This window comes from Heptranchias perlo, chromosome 23, assembly GCF_035084215.1.
Source record: "Heptranchias perlo isolate sHepPer1 chromosome 23, sHepPer1.hap1, whole genome shotgun sequence".
In the NCBI taxonomy this organism is placed as follows: domain Eukaryota; kingdom Metazoa; phylum Chordata; class Chondrichthyes; order Hexanchiformes; family Hexanchidae; genus Heptranchias; species Heptranchias perlo.
This window is the reverse complement of record NC_090347.1, coordinates 10,412,499-10,427,848: the sequence shown is the minus strand read 5'-3', so window position 1 is coordinate 10,427,848 and position 15,350 is coordinate 10,412,499. Positions and strand designations below refer to the sequence as shown.

Below are 15,350 nucleotides of genomic sequence, written 5' to 3'. Positions count from 1 at the left end.
TGGAATTTTAAAGGCTAAATTCTAATTTCCATGCTTTCCAGCAGATTCCTCCCGTTTTATATAGGTTTTGCGCCAATCGCTACTCTAAGGGATATGAAATTCGAGTGTAAGTACCTCTCCAGACCATCAGATTGGCTTAAAGCGGTGTAACTCAGCATGTGGAATTTTTAAGCCATCATCACTTAATGCAGTAAAGCTGGAGAATGAGTCAATCTAATGATCCCGTTTTTGTAACAAGCAACATTACAACATTATGTTACCTTTAAGTCTGAGTTTCACTCTGCTATTTTCTCATTCGCTTTTCAGGCTGATATAAGGTCCAGAGAACATATTCGGAAAAAAGTTAACGTATCCTGACAGTTGGGGAAATACTAGTTGGAAGTTAATCGTACAAGGTAGGTGCGACTGGAAAATGTGATGAGTGACTGGTGAGATTTACACTGAAGTCTGGTCCCGGAATGGACTGCGGTAATTGTATTATGTGGGCAACTAAGGTAATCATGTGCAATGCTGCAAGCAATAGGAAAAGAAGGATAAATTAGTACATTTAGTTAAAATACTTCAAATGTAAGCAACTCCGTCAGACCCAGAGAAAACATAGTTTAATCAGCTATTTATACTATAAATGTCATGTTATCGCAAAACAATTTCATCTTCAAATCGATGCTTCACACTAGGGAGGACAGGAGGGGGAAAGAAGGGAGGGAGAGAGGTGTAAGAGAGGGCCGATAATGAGCCATCCAGCCTAATCCCACTTTCCAGCATTTGGTCCGTAGCCTTGTAGGTCACGACACTTCAGGTGCACGTCCAGGTACTTTTTAAATGAGTTGAGGGTTTCTGCCTCTACCACCCTTTCAGGCAGTGAGAACCAGACCCCCCACCACCCTGTAGGTAAAAAAAAATTCCTCAGCTCTCCTCTAATCCTTCTACCCCAATCACTTTAAATCTATGCCCCAGGTTATTGACCTCTCTGCTAAGGGAAATAGGTCCTTCCTATCCACTCTATCTAGGCCCCTCATAATTTTGTACACCTCAATTAAATCACCTCTCCGCTTCCTCTGTTCCAAAAAGAACAACCCCAGTCTATCCAATCTTTCCTCATAGCTAAAATTCTCCAGTCCTGGCAACATCCTCATAAATCTCTTCTGTACCCTCTCTAGTGCAATTACATCCTTCCTGTAATGTGGTGATTAGAATTGTACATGGCACTCAAGCTGTGGCCTAACCTATGTTTTATACAGTTCTAGCATAACCACCCTGCTCTTATATTCTATGCCTCGACTAATAAAGGCAAGTATTCCACATGCTGCCTTAAGCACCTTTTCTACCTGTCCTGCTACCTTCAAGGATCTGTGGACATGCACTCCAAGATCCTTCACTTCCTCTACACGTTTCAATATCTTCCCATTTATTGTGTACTCCCTTGCCTTGTTTGCCCTCCCCAAATGCATTACCTCACACTTCTCCGAATTGAATTCCATTTGCCACTTTTCTGCCCACCTGACCAGACCATTGATAGCTTCCTGCAGTCTACAGCTTTCTGCAGTCTACAGCTTTCCTCCTCACAATCAACCACACGGCCAATTTTTGTATCATCTGCAAACTTCTTAATCATGCAACCTACATTTAAGTCTAAATCATTAATATATATCACAAAAAGCAAGGACCTAGTACTGTGCCCTGTGGAACCCCACTGGAAACTGCCTTCCAGTCACAAAAGCACCTGTCAACCATTACCCTTTGCTTCCTGCCACTGAGCCAATTTTGGATCCAACTTGCCACTCTCCCTTGGATCCCATGGGCTTGTACTTTTTTGACCAGTCTACCATGTGAGACCTTGTCAAAAGCCTTGCTAAAATCCATGTAGACTACATCAAATGCACTACTCTCATTGACCCTCCATGTTACCTCCTCAAAAAATTCAATCAAGTTAGTCAGACACGACCTTCCCATAACAAATCCATGCTGACTGTCCTTGATTACTCTGTGCCTTTCTAAGTGACGGTTTATCCCATCCCTCAGAATTGATTCCAATAATTTGCCCACCACCAAGGTTAGACTCACTGGCCTGTAATCACTCGGTCTTACCCTTTTTAAACAATGGTACAGCGTTAGTAGTCCTCCAAACCTCCAGCACCTTGCCTATATAGAGTGAGGATTGGAATATGATGGTCAGAGCCTCCTCCATTTCCTCCCTTGCTTCTTTTAACAGCCTGGGAATCATTTCATCCGGCCCTGGTGATTTATCTACTTTCAAAGATGCTAATCCCCTTAATATTTCCTTTCTCACTAAGTTTATCCCATCTAATATTTACCCCTCCTCCTCCTTAACTACAATGTCTGTATCGTCCCCTCTTTTGTGAAGACAGATGCAAAGTATTCATTAAGAACCATACCAACACCTTCCGCCTCCATACATAGGTACCTTTTTGGTCTCTAATAGGCCCTACTCTTTCCTTAGTTATCCTCTTGCTTTTCAAGTATTTATAAAACATCTTTGGATTTTCCTTGATTTTACTTGTCAATATTTGTTCATGCCCTCTCTTTGCTTTCTGAATTTCCTTTTTAATTTCACCCCTGTACTTTTTATACTCCTCTAGGCTTTCTGTAGTATTGAACTCTCGGTGTCTGACATAAGCTTTCCTTTTCTGCCTTATCTTACCCTGTATGCTCCTTGACACCCAGGGGGCTCTAGATTTGGCAGTCCCATCCTTTTTCTTTGTGGGAACATGTTTACTTTGCATCCCTTGAATTTTCCCCTTAAATGCCTCCAACTCCTACATTGATTTACCTTCAAGTAGTTGTTTCCTGTCCACTTTTGCTAAATCACTTCTTAGCTTAGTAAAATTGTCCTTTCCCCAATTTAGAACTTTAACTCCTGTTCTATCTTTGTCCTTTTCCATACCTAAGCTAAAACTAACTGAATTATGATCACTACCACCAAAATGCTCTCCCTCTGATATTCCTTCCACCTTCCCAACCTCATTTCCTAAAACTAAATCCAGAACTGCCCCCTCTCTTGTTAGCCTTGCTACATACTGGCTAAAAAAGTTCTCCTGAATGCAATTTGAGAATAACGTTAAAAACTCCTATCACAGCACCACCTACACGCATAACCAGTACTGCAGGTACCATAATGGCTACCAATCGGAGCCAGTTTCGTATGAAAGTTTTTGATGAAAGATGCATTCCACGTACTGAATGTAATATATAATAGATTATCTTTGAGATCAAGAGCAGTTTAAGAACTCACTAGAGAATTCTCTTGTGTACTACATTATACATTTGTCTTCCTACACGATGTAACATAATCACCAAAGTTGGATGTTGTTTACCATTTTGCTATTGGAGCAATTTGTGAAGATTGGGGACAGCAGAGGTCCAAAGACTGATCACCGTAGAGTTCCTCTGGTCACTGCATTACCATCTTGGACAGTTGCTGTTTATAAACACACTCAAGTTTTCTGTTGCCTGTTCAAATTCCTTTCCTGTTTGCTACCTAATTCTTTATTTTGCGCATTATCAGCAAATTTATAAGCGCCTTATAAAGGATTCTATCAAATGTTTTTTGAAAGTCTAGAATCAAGTTTATTTCTCCATCGCATAGAATTATATCTTCAAAGAACTCCACTTAATTTGTATGTTATAACTCCCTCTTCTATATCCATTATATTCCACTCTGTCACTTTGTCTTCAATTTGATCCTTTATAAGAGGTTTCAGTATTTGTGTTACTACTAATGTTAGATTTACTGGACTATATTTCCGCAGTCATGTCTCTGACCTTTTGTGAAAATCTGAATTAGGTTTGCTAGCTGCAATGGCCCCTTCTCGTTCATTTTTAACTCTAACTCGATAGGATCTATATGTGTATATGCCGTCCAGACCTGGTGTTCCATTAGTCTTCAATGCCTCAATTTTCTTAGTTTCATTTCCGCTACTACCCTGGTTATGTTAGAAATCCTGTTATAAGCACGTGGAGTTTGACTGCAGGGTTAGTATGTTCTCAATACTGATGAGAAGTTATTTAGAAGCTCAGCCCACAATTGTGTCTATCGCAAGTCTTCCCACTTACCTTTTAAGGGCTCTCGCAATGTCAGCAAATTGTATACCTGAAATTTCTTTTTGGCAGTTTGTAGTAGCTTCCTCTTCTCTTGTCTAATTTACTTTTTAGTACTCTTCAGGTTATGTTTGAATTTATTTTCTGTTCCATATTACTTTTAAATATTTTGTATGTCCCTCATATTTACCCTTACTTCCACATTTGCCCACTTTGACTTACACATTGCTGCATTCTCCTTATTTCTCAGCAATATCTATTTATGTGTTTGTTTTCAGACTGTTCCTGAAAACATGTACCTTTCCAGCGTTTGCTGTATCTTAGCGATTCAATCTTTACCAGCTTCTCATTTATAGGGTCAACTGTAAAGATATTGGCCCAGAATTTACTGTGAAAATAACAGTGAGGCTAACAGCAGTCAACGTTATTTATGCACAAATCGGACAGCAACTTCCAGCGAGTGCACATGCACAGTTAAACGTGAAAGTCCGGAAGTTGCTGTCCGGGAAGCGCAGCTCCTCCATCAGCTTCACGTAAACTGCATCTTGCTGTCTGACTCACCGTTCAAATACATTGAACAGCGTGAAGTTCCTGTACTTACGTGGTAGCTACAGACTAAACTCGCCACAAAAAGTTAGGGCTTGTCCATTCCGGTCTAAGTACACTTTTAACGACATGATAAGTCTTAATTACTGCCAAACAACCTCTCTGGCACTGAACATTAACTTTTACAAGTGTGGAGTCTCATTCCTTCAGCTTTTAATTGTTGTTGGAGATTTTTTTAAAATTTAAATTAAAAAGATTTTTATTTACTTTTTCTTTCTGTCTCTTTTATTTCTCTCTCTTAATCCAATCTTTCTTTCTTTCCTTCTCTGTACCTGATTTGACATTGAATTCACTATTCTAACTTACACTTCCTGGTTCAGACTCTGCGTTGTTTCAATCTGATTGGTTAAGGAGATACGCAGTTGCTTGCCCTGTTCACACAGGTCCCAGATGCCCTGTGGAGGGCACCGTGCTGTTTGGATCTCTAATTTACAGCATCTTCCAGCGCAAAAGCTCATGAAAAGTCTATGGGCAAGTGCAAGTCTATTGAACGCCGGGCGCGTTCGTTTGCCACTCAGAGTAAATTCTGGCCCATTGTTTTCATTTAATAAAAAATCAGATATTATGTTATACTGTTATTTTTAGTTCCAAAATATTTCAAAACTATTGGATTATTCAGATCTGACAATCATTCGTATGTTGTTTAAAGTTTATTCTTTGTGACACTATTTTGGATATTCTGCATTTGCAGCAGGACATGATACCAAACATCACTCAACAAGGGTAAACTGTTAAGTAAGCATCCTAAATATGGTGGCTACTTAAATATCACATTCTGTAGAGCAAGATAATACAAATCTCAGTTTTGCTATTAATAAATATTGATTTTAACTATTAGCTTTAGGGCATCACCTATATCCAGTGTGAATAAAGGCATTCCTGCTCCTTAGAGCAGCTAGCCGTGGGTTGCTATTCATAGAATTACATTTCTGTGTTGTGAGGTTTGACACTTCAATTTCACTGTATCTAGTTGGCACCATACCAGAATATTAAATCTATTAATATTATGAGCTCTTGCAATCAGATGCTCTCCTATCACTGCCTTGCCCACTATTGTTGCAAAATAGTATGATGTAAAACATGGTACTCTGAGAAGCAGTCTGGTATAAAAACTGTGGGATCCAATTTTCCAATTGGCTGTTTCCCATTAATGTGCATTATTGAGGCATAACCAATGGAAGTGTGGACAGAGATCACTTACACCTGATCTCTACCCGTATGTACATGACGCGCAAGTCTGGTTGGGGTTTTCAAGGGCAAAGGAAGCTCCTTTCGCAAAGGGAAGGGAGCTTCATTTCAGTATGATAATAGACCAGATATGAAGTCATTCATTATTTCATCCAAATGTTAATTGCATCCATGTGATTTTTATTAATTAGTGTTAATTGTATTCAGGTGGTGCGTATCAATTGGGAATTCTCGTATCCATTTATAAGAGAGCTAATGCCGGATGTGGGTGGGTGTAATGTTGATCTCTGAATAAAGGCTTGGAAGCAACTGAAGACTAGGCTCTAGTATTCTCTCCTTCACCACCTGGCTATCAAATTTATAATACCAAATAGGGGTCCAGAGTTGCTCGGCTGTTCCTTTGATCAAAACTAATTTAAAGGGAGAGACAGCAAGTTACATTAATGCCTTTGTTATAAGAGAAAATTTAGCGGAACTTTGTGCCACCAGTGGCACCTCACATGGAGCCAGCGCATATCGGAAAACTACAGGCGGTGCAGGCATGATCTTCCGATATGCTCTGGCTGCGTGCAAGCCTCTAATGGCAGTGTGGGACATCACAAAATTGCCCCTTAAGACATTTTTCTTTTGATGCATTTTTGTTTTGTCGAACTCAATTCCTGAAAAGGGCTTGTGCCACAGGTATTGGGCACAGCCATTTTTTGTTTGCTTGTCACTTAAAATAGTGTCAGTGGGTGTCCTTAAAGAAATCCCACTTTATTTGTTATTTCGAGAAAGAAGGTGAACATAGGAATTGATAGATGAAAAAAGATCTAGGTCCCAATTCCACATGAGGAAATTTTTTTTCACCCAGTGGATGGTGGGGTCCTGGAACTCACTGCCTGAGAGGGCGGTAGAGGCAGAAACCCTCAATCATTTTTTAAAATACCTGGATGTGCACCTGAAGGGCAGTGACTTGCAGGGCTACGGACCAAATGCGGGAAAGTGGAATTAGGCTGGGTGGCTCGTTTCTCAGCCGGCACAGACACAATGGGCCAAATGGCCTCCTTCTGTGCAGTAAATTTTCTATGATTCTATGTCCATCTAGTTTGCCTTCTACCATCCTGGCGGTAGTATGATACAATGATAATGGAATTGTTGACTAATCTTAGCAATCAATCTCTTATCAATTGGTCTACAACAGACCCAGAAATGGCACAAGGAAAACCACAGTGGTGGAGAGCTTTGGGAACCATGGGTCCAAATTCACTTTTTCCTCCCAAGCATGCTACACTTACCACATGTCATGTCTCAAATTACTCATATACTATATCCCAAAATGTTATTTTCTGAAATCTATTTAATGAAGAGGGATGTTAGGTAGGTGAGATTGCCCACACAAGGACTTTGCCCACTCTGTTACCCTCCCAACTCCACATACAAGCAGAAGTGCATTTACCTTGATTTGTTGGAGAAATTCTGTCTGTGTAGGCTAAGATTCATCAGGAAGTCTGTGTCAGAGTTGTGCCACATACACATGAGCAAATTGGCTGCCACGTTTGGTTACAGGACAACAGTGACTACACTTCAACATGCTTGTGCTGACTTTTTGTCACCAGTCAGATCTACAGGCGATTTGTCATCAGGCATTTATGCTAGCTTAATATGAAGCAATAAGAACAATTGTTTGGCTTGATGTAAGAGTAGAACCTCTGATCGATGAAGTTCACACACAATGCTACATTTCTGTATGAATTATTGTTAAAATAAATGGGTTGATGCCTGTGTAAAAACAGCACACACGATAGTATTGCCACACTAAACATTCGTATATTAACTTCAATGATCGGAAGTTTATCCTGTAATCCTAGCAGGTGAGCATTGTTTTTTGTTACTTGGTTAGTGTTTATTCCACTTTCTGTGAAGTTCGGTTTGAAGTTTTACCATTTAATACTTCCGTCATTTTTTGCATTATTTTTTATTGCCTTGCAATCTTTTGATTTCCAACACAGACTGTAATATAGATATAAGGGCAGGGAGTGGGACTAATTGGATAGCTCTTTCAAAGACCCAGCACAGGCACAATGGGCCAAATGGCTTCCTTCTATGCTGTACGATTCAATGGTTCTATAAAGCTGCATTGATTGCATAGAGAAAATAAATACATGGCAATGCAGCTTAGATACTGGTTCTGCTGTTGGAATCCAAATGTAGGCTAGTACTGGTGGAAGGAGCATGTAATCATAATATATTGAATTTCCTTTGCATTTGGCAGCATACAAATCTGTTTTCTTTCACAGCTTATCAGATCAAAGATTCTGTGAATTATATTATGCAGGAAAAGTTTGGAATGTGTTGTCAATTGTATTCTCAAAATAAATTGAAAATCTCTCACCTTTTATAGTTTTTGGATGTGCTACAGAATTGACTTTGTACACTGCTCTAAAGGGTTATTAATCTACACTGATGTTATAACGTGATACGTGCACTGCAGATCGCTATAGGCTGGCAGACTGCCATCTTTTGCCTTAAAGAACATCTTACTGAGAAAGTTTCCACTAAGCACTGTTTGATGTGTTTTAAAAATTAACTGTGCAGGTTCCCTAAAGATTCACTGGATAAATGCATCATGTCGTGTACTACTGAACTGTGCTGAGTTACCCTATCTCAGCTGAGAGATGCTGCAATTGACCTCAGTGTCCCCTGTCTAGGAAAGAGAGAAAAAAAAATCAGCCAGTGTTTCTGCTCCTGATCATTATTATCCTGTGGCATCTGCTGTTTAGATGTCAGGTGAGTATAGGATTGGGGTCAGTCGTAAAACTCCTCCCCCAAGAGTCAAATAGACTGGTGACATTGGCGTCTAGCTCACACATGAAGACGGCCACTTGTGTGAGTTACTGAAGAGTGCCCAGGACCTGTCCAACTATGCGCCAGCAAAAGTCAGAAGGGACAAAAGGGTGGGAAATTTGTTTTACATCATCTCTAAATATATTAAAAAGCTTTTGTTTCCTGTCTACAAAGCTTTATTTCCTCTTGTCACATTTTTGTCACACTTTTTCTATTATAAATTTCTATGTCACATTTATAATAAAAACTGCCCATTTTAACCTATCATGATGTAATTAAACCTTCCTGCCACTCGTCGTGCCTCACATGCTTCTCCAACTCCTCAGCCTTTACTGCAGAGAAATTCCAGTGCTTCAACCAACTCCAGTTGTCTGCTTCCCATATCCATTTTAAGTTTTGCTATTTCATTATAAATAAGAAAAACCAAACCAAAGTAATATATTAAAATAAGAAAAGAATATATGACTTTAAAATGGGGGACTATGTTCCCACAAAGAAAAAGGGGTGGGAATGCCAAATCTAGAACTCCCTGGATGTCAAGAAGCATACAGAGTAAGATAAGGCACAAAAGGGAAGCTTATATCAGACCCCGAGAGCTCATTACTGCAGAAAGCCTAGAGGAGTATAGAAAGTGCAGGGGTGAAATTGAAAAGATTAGGAAAGCAAAGAGAGGGCATGAAAAAATACTGACAAGTAAAATCAAGGAAACCCCAAAGATGTTTTGTAAATACATTAAGAGCAAGAGGATAACTAAAGAAAGAGTAGGGCCTATTAGACACCAATAAGGTAACCTATGTGTGGAGGCGGAAGATGTGGGTATGGTTCTTAATGAATACTTTGTGTCTGTTCAGAAAAGAGGGGGATGATGCAGAGATTGTAGTTAAGTAGGAGGAGTGTGAAATATTGGATGGGATAAGCATAGTGAAGGAGGAAATATTAAGGGGATTAGCATCTTTGAAAGTAGGTAAATCACCAGGGCCGGATGAAATGTATTCCAGGCTGTTGAGAGAAGCCAATCTTCTCTGGCTACAGGAGTGGTGCCGGAGGATTGGAGGACTGCTAAGGTACCGTTGTTTAAAAAGGGAGAAAAAGATAGACCGAGTAATTACAAGCCAGTCAGCCTTACCTTGGTGGTGGGCAAATTATTGGAAACAATTCTGAGGGACGGTATAAATCGTCATTTAGAAAGGCACGGATTAATCAAGGACAGTCAGCATGGATTTGTTAAGAGAAGGTCGTGTCTGACTAACTTGATTGAATTTTTTGAGGACATATCAAGGAGAGTCGATGAGGGGTAACGTGTTTGATGTAGTTTTTGACAAGGTCCCATATGGCAGAAAAGTAAAAACCCATGGGATACAAGGGTAAGTGACAAGTTGGATCCAGAATTGGCTCAGTGGCAGGTAGCAAAGGGTAATGGTTGATGGCTGTTTCCAGTGGGGCTGTACAGGGTTCAGTACTAGATCCCTTTTTGAGATATATATTAATGATTTAGACCTAAATGTAAGGAGCATGATTAAGAAGTTTGCAGATGATACAAAAATTGGCCATGTGGTTGATAGAGAGGAGGAAAGCTATAAACTGCAGGAAGATAACAATGGACTGGTCAGGTGGGCAGAAAATTGGCAAATGGAATTCATTCCGGAGAAGTGTGAGGTAATGCATTTGGGGAGGGCAAACAAGGCAAGGAATACACAATAAATGGGAGGATACTGAGAGGTGTAAAGGAACAAAGGGACCTTGGAGTGCATGTCCACAGATCCCTGAAGGTAGCAGGATAGGTAGATAAGGTGGTTAGAAAGGTATACAGGATACTTTCCTCTATTAGCCGAGGCATAGAATATAAGAGCAGGAAGGTTATGCTAGAACTGTATAAAACACTAGTTTGGCCACAGCTTGAGTTCTGCTTACAGTTCTGGTCACCACATTACAGGAAAGATGCGATTGCACTAGAGAGGGTACAGAGGAGATTTACGAGGATGTTGCCAGGACTGGAGAATTTTAGCTATGAGGAAAGATTGGGTAGGATGGGGTTGTTTTCATTGGAACAGAGGAGGTTAAGGGGTGATTTAATTGAGGCGTATAAAATTATGAGGGGCCCAGATAGAGTGGATAGGAAGGACCTATTTCCCTTAGCAGAGGTGTCAGTGATCAGGGGGCATAGATTTAAAGTAATTGGTAGAAGGTGGTGGTGGGAGTCTGGAACTCACTGCCTGAAAGGGTGGTAGAGGCAGAAATCCTCATTTCATTTAAAAAGTACTTGGATGTGCACATGAAGTGTTGTAACCTACAGGGCTATGGACCAAGTGCTGGAAAGTGAGATTAAGCTGGATAGCTCTTTTTCGGCCAGCATGGACACGATGGGCCGAATGGCCTCCTTAAGTGCCGTAACGTCCTATGATTCTGTGACTAAATTACGCCTGTGTCCCCAGTCCAATTTTCTCCCTAACCCTGCTTCACCTAACGACTACAACTGGTCTCAGCTCCCCTTGTGCAACACAATGAGAGATCAACTGGAGTTTATAATATTTTGATGTTTGCATACTGATTACCCTCTGTTACAGTAAGTTTAAATCAACTCCTTCCTTTCCTCTCTGCCGCCATTAAAATGCATGAAAATGTGTGCCAGTGTAATTTTTAGGTTTACATGAGGCTGTACGCTGGCAACCTGTGTTGACAGACATAGCAATCAAGCTTGTGTAGGCTGTAAGTATTACTAATTGAAGGATTATGGGCTGGAAGGCAGTGAATATTTATGATGGCAAAAATTCTTTGCTCATCATAATGAAATGTTAATTCAATATTAACATCATAACGTCTTGTCATCGCAGTCAACATTTAAAACTGTCAGAAACGTTGACGGTTACAAATACAGTCTAGTTGTGGGGAACACCAAACACGTCTGTCAGTTGTCAGGCTGCTTATGGTGGCGAAGGCCCACTGGCATTGACTGCCTTGTTTAGAGAGTAATTTTTGTGTACTATTTTAAAAATAATTTAGAATCAACTATCTGAAGTTTTGTAGCAACTGAATGTTGGGTTCACTTTTAAACACACCTGTGCCCCCTCCTCCACCCCCCCCCCCCAATAAAAGGAGACTTTGGCAATAGCACTACAGGACATGAATGTTGTAGCTCTTAGTGCTAACCCTGACCCATCCTCATGTCCACACTGGCAGCAGAGTCTCACAGTGTCTGCCCATCATCTATGTAGACATTTCTATATTCTTTCATTGCATTTTTAAAAATTGAGAAAGCTTACTGAAGGGACAAGACCTATAATACAGGACACTACCAGAGTTGCAAAGAGTAAGACAGGAGACTTATAATGTTGGTTAAATAAAGACAAAAAAAGCAGCAGACAGGAGGTTGGAGGTGAAAGAGAGATCACCTGCCAATGACAAATTTTTCCTTGTATCCGAAGTGTGAGATGCAAGGACAGTTATCTAGTCCTTGGTCAGACTTGGCATTCTTAGAGAATTAAGAGTGCTTGAGAGCAAAAGACATGTTAGACACAAAAGGGAAAGTCAAGCTTCTTTGTAGCATCTTTATACCATTATTGTTATTACTTTTTCAAAGATGGCAAGGTTGAAATTACACCAGTGCCATTCGACCCCTGGAAGTGCAGCAAAGTGGAACTTCCACCCACGGCCTTGTTTCTGGCATAACCCTGCCCCAAACCCAGGTGTAGGGCTGTTTACATGTTAGAGTGGAGGCCCATACCATTCCCATGTTACAAGGGCACCCACTCGAAGGACTTGCAGGGATTTCAGAGCGGCTCCTTGTTGCTCTGTTGGATGTGAAATGGGTGTGGCCAAAGGCCATGGTTCCTCATTCTCCTTTTAGATGCTGCTTCCTTGATGATGAAGAACCAGACGGGAATTAAAGTATTTTAAAAGCTTTACTCTTTGAAAAAAGTATGGGTGGAGTAGCCCACCTGTCCCTTTGTCCGGTCCTTATTTATTGTGTTATTTTGCGGGGCAGAGAGTAGCTATTTTGTATTTTCAGGCTTCCATCCAATGTATCATTTCCCACTTCAGAGTGAGGCGAGTAATTTGCACCTCAGCTTTTACCAGTGCTAGTGCTAGGAAGTGAGGACAGGTTATGTGATGCCTTCCACAGTCATTTCACCACCTGACTTTCTCTCCTTCCCTATGGGGAAGTACCTCGATAACACAGTACACCTCCCCTGAAAGCTGAACTCACACCAACCACTCTCTATGCAGGGAATCAATTGCACATTCGGTAACACTGGGCCCTAGCACTTTGCAAATCCATTTAAATTTGTTTCATTACTGGATCATAAACCACTGCCCTGAGAGAAAAGTGGGAGAATTTGCCAGAAATTGGGTGCAAATGGGAGTAGAATAAGAGATCTTTATACTGACTAGGAATATGGAAGATGAAAGTGCCATAAGAGAACTTTATATCAGCAGGTAGAGTATAGGAGAGAGAGAGGACAGAAGAGTGCAATAAGAGTTTTATACCAGCTGATGAAGTATGGGAGAAGAGAGTACAATAAGAGAACTTTATAGCTGCTATCCTGGCCAGCTACTCTGATGACTATAGCACCCAGCCAACATCAGACCTTTGGTCCTAGTCCAAAACACCAACTTCCATTTAATAAAATGGAGCTGTTCCAGGATCGTGTTAAAACCACCCCTATTAACTTGGACATCAGGACACCTTCAGGTGCAAAAAGAAAACCGAAATGTCAGGGCTCCATGAGTAGGAAACATATCCCTCAATTTTATTTGTAAATTATACAGATGTAGGAGTACTTTGTACTGAAAGTACTCCCCCTAGGCTTTCCTTATCCTTTAATTTCTAGTATATAATGTATTTTCTTTTATTATGTTTTTTGCAGACTCAAACCAGAAATCCATTTCAATCCATCATTGTTGTGTTTAAGCAATAAATAGGAATACTGAGAGCACTGTTCATTGCTTTTCAGTATCATCCCTTATGATTACAGAAGTATTGCTTTCTAAAAATTTGCTGAACGCACAAAACAACACAACACTTGATTCTTCAGAGAGCAATATTTCCGAATGTAATAACGTTACAAAACTCCAATTTGGCACAGTTCTGTTCATGTGCGTGCTCCGTTCACTACACCAGCTTTTAAAGCAAATCTGAGATGAATGGACTAGATCTTGCTAATATACTGGTGAAAAAGACATTGGAGTGATCCATAAATACTGCATAACAGACAAAAGGTTTAGTCTGTTTGATGAAATGCAGCTTAAGATAAGGACAGTATTCAAAGCTTACATTTACTTTTTTTAACAGCAACTACCACAGATTAGCTACTTTTATTGCACCAAGAATTTACAATTATGCTTAATCCTACGAGCCGATCTGCTTGTACTTTCAACGATGATTATGGCCGCTCATGCATTGGACCAGACAACCTCATTTTTTTAAATAATGTAAAACCACATTTAAACAAGAGGTGGCATGCGGCACCCAGCTAGAGGATGCCACAGCACGGTTAGGGAAATAGGATCATTTTCAGATTTGTAAGGTTATCGGTGTCAAGCAGTTGAATGAAGAATGCGATAATGTTGTGGTATGTTCTGAACAAAAGTAGGCATTTTTCGTTCGGTGAGAGGGATTAAGTTTGAGTGGTAATTTGTGCCTGTGGTTTAAAGTTACAAAGAAAAATGACAAATACTGAAAACCTGAAACAATAACACAAAATGGTGGGAATTCACTGCCGGTCAATCAGTGTCTGAAAGAGAAAAGACAATTTTTAATTAGATTCTGATGAAGGGTCCCACCTGAAATGTTAACCTGATTTCTCATTCAGTTGCTGACTAACCTAGTGTGCATTTCCAGCATTGTCTGCTTTTTCTTTTATCACTTTGCAGGTTATTGCCATTCTTTAAAGGCAATGAAAAGTACGTAGAATTACATAGAATGTATAGCACAGAAACAAGCCATTCAGCCCAACTGGTCCATGCCAGTGTTAATGCTCCACACGAGCCTCCTCTCACCCACCTTCATCTAACTCTATCAGCATATCCTTCGATTCCTTTCTCCTTCATGTGTTTATCTAGCTTCCCAACAGATATTTATTTGACAAAGAGGTAACTTCCCAGGAGAGCATTCCAGAGAAGAGGCAGGGGGCTACAAATTCAGAGCAGCCAGGAAACCCTGCTGTAATGTCAGAGTGCAGCCGCTCTGGGACACATGGGGAGCTTCCCCAGAGTTAATGTCACTGGAACAGTGCAGCAGAAAGGGAGAGCTTACTCAACGGTATCCAGGTAAATATTAAAGCAGACCTTTTAAACAATATCCAAGAAATATATCTGTAAAATTATCGTTTCCTTTTTATAAAAAGGGAGAGTACTTCTGGGGAGGCGAATATCAGAACAACTGTGTGTCCTTCTCTTTCTTTTTATATTTGTGATGCTCTTTGTGCCAGATGCTCTTTGTGCCATTGTATCATAACATTTGAAAACGACAAGGGAAGAAATGGTTTGCAGGACTTTTCAATAAATTTAATGCATCTTAAAAGTGCCCTTTCTGCTGTCACTGGCAGATTGGGCTGGAAGACGGAAAAAATCAGCCAGCTTTCCAATCCCAACCAATGTCCAATATTGGAAAGTGCCCACATTCAAGTATTGGGTTGAGGATAGAATCAGTCAGGTGTAATTGCTTCTCACAG

General features: G+C 40.4%; 1 protein-coding gene across 7 annotated transcripts in view; it reads left to right on the top strand.

Annotated features, from left to right (window-relative positions):
• LOC137341080 (endonuclease V-like) overlaps nt 1-15,350 on the top strand; it is a 97,931-nt gene that overhangs the window by 55,133 nt on the left and 27,448 nt on the right. For all 7 annotated transcript variants that reach the window (XR_010966954.1, XR_010966951.1, XR_010966949.1 and 4 more), the window contains exon 8: nt 307-395. Coding sequence is in view for 1 of the 7 variants with exons in the window: in XM_068003990.1 (XP_067860091.1) it covers nt 307-357 (51 nt within the window). In the remaining 6 variants the exon portion in view is untranslated. The remainder of the gene's footprint in view (nt 1-306; nt 396-15,350) is intronic.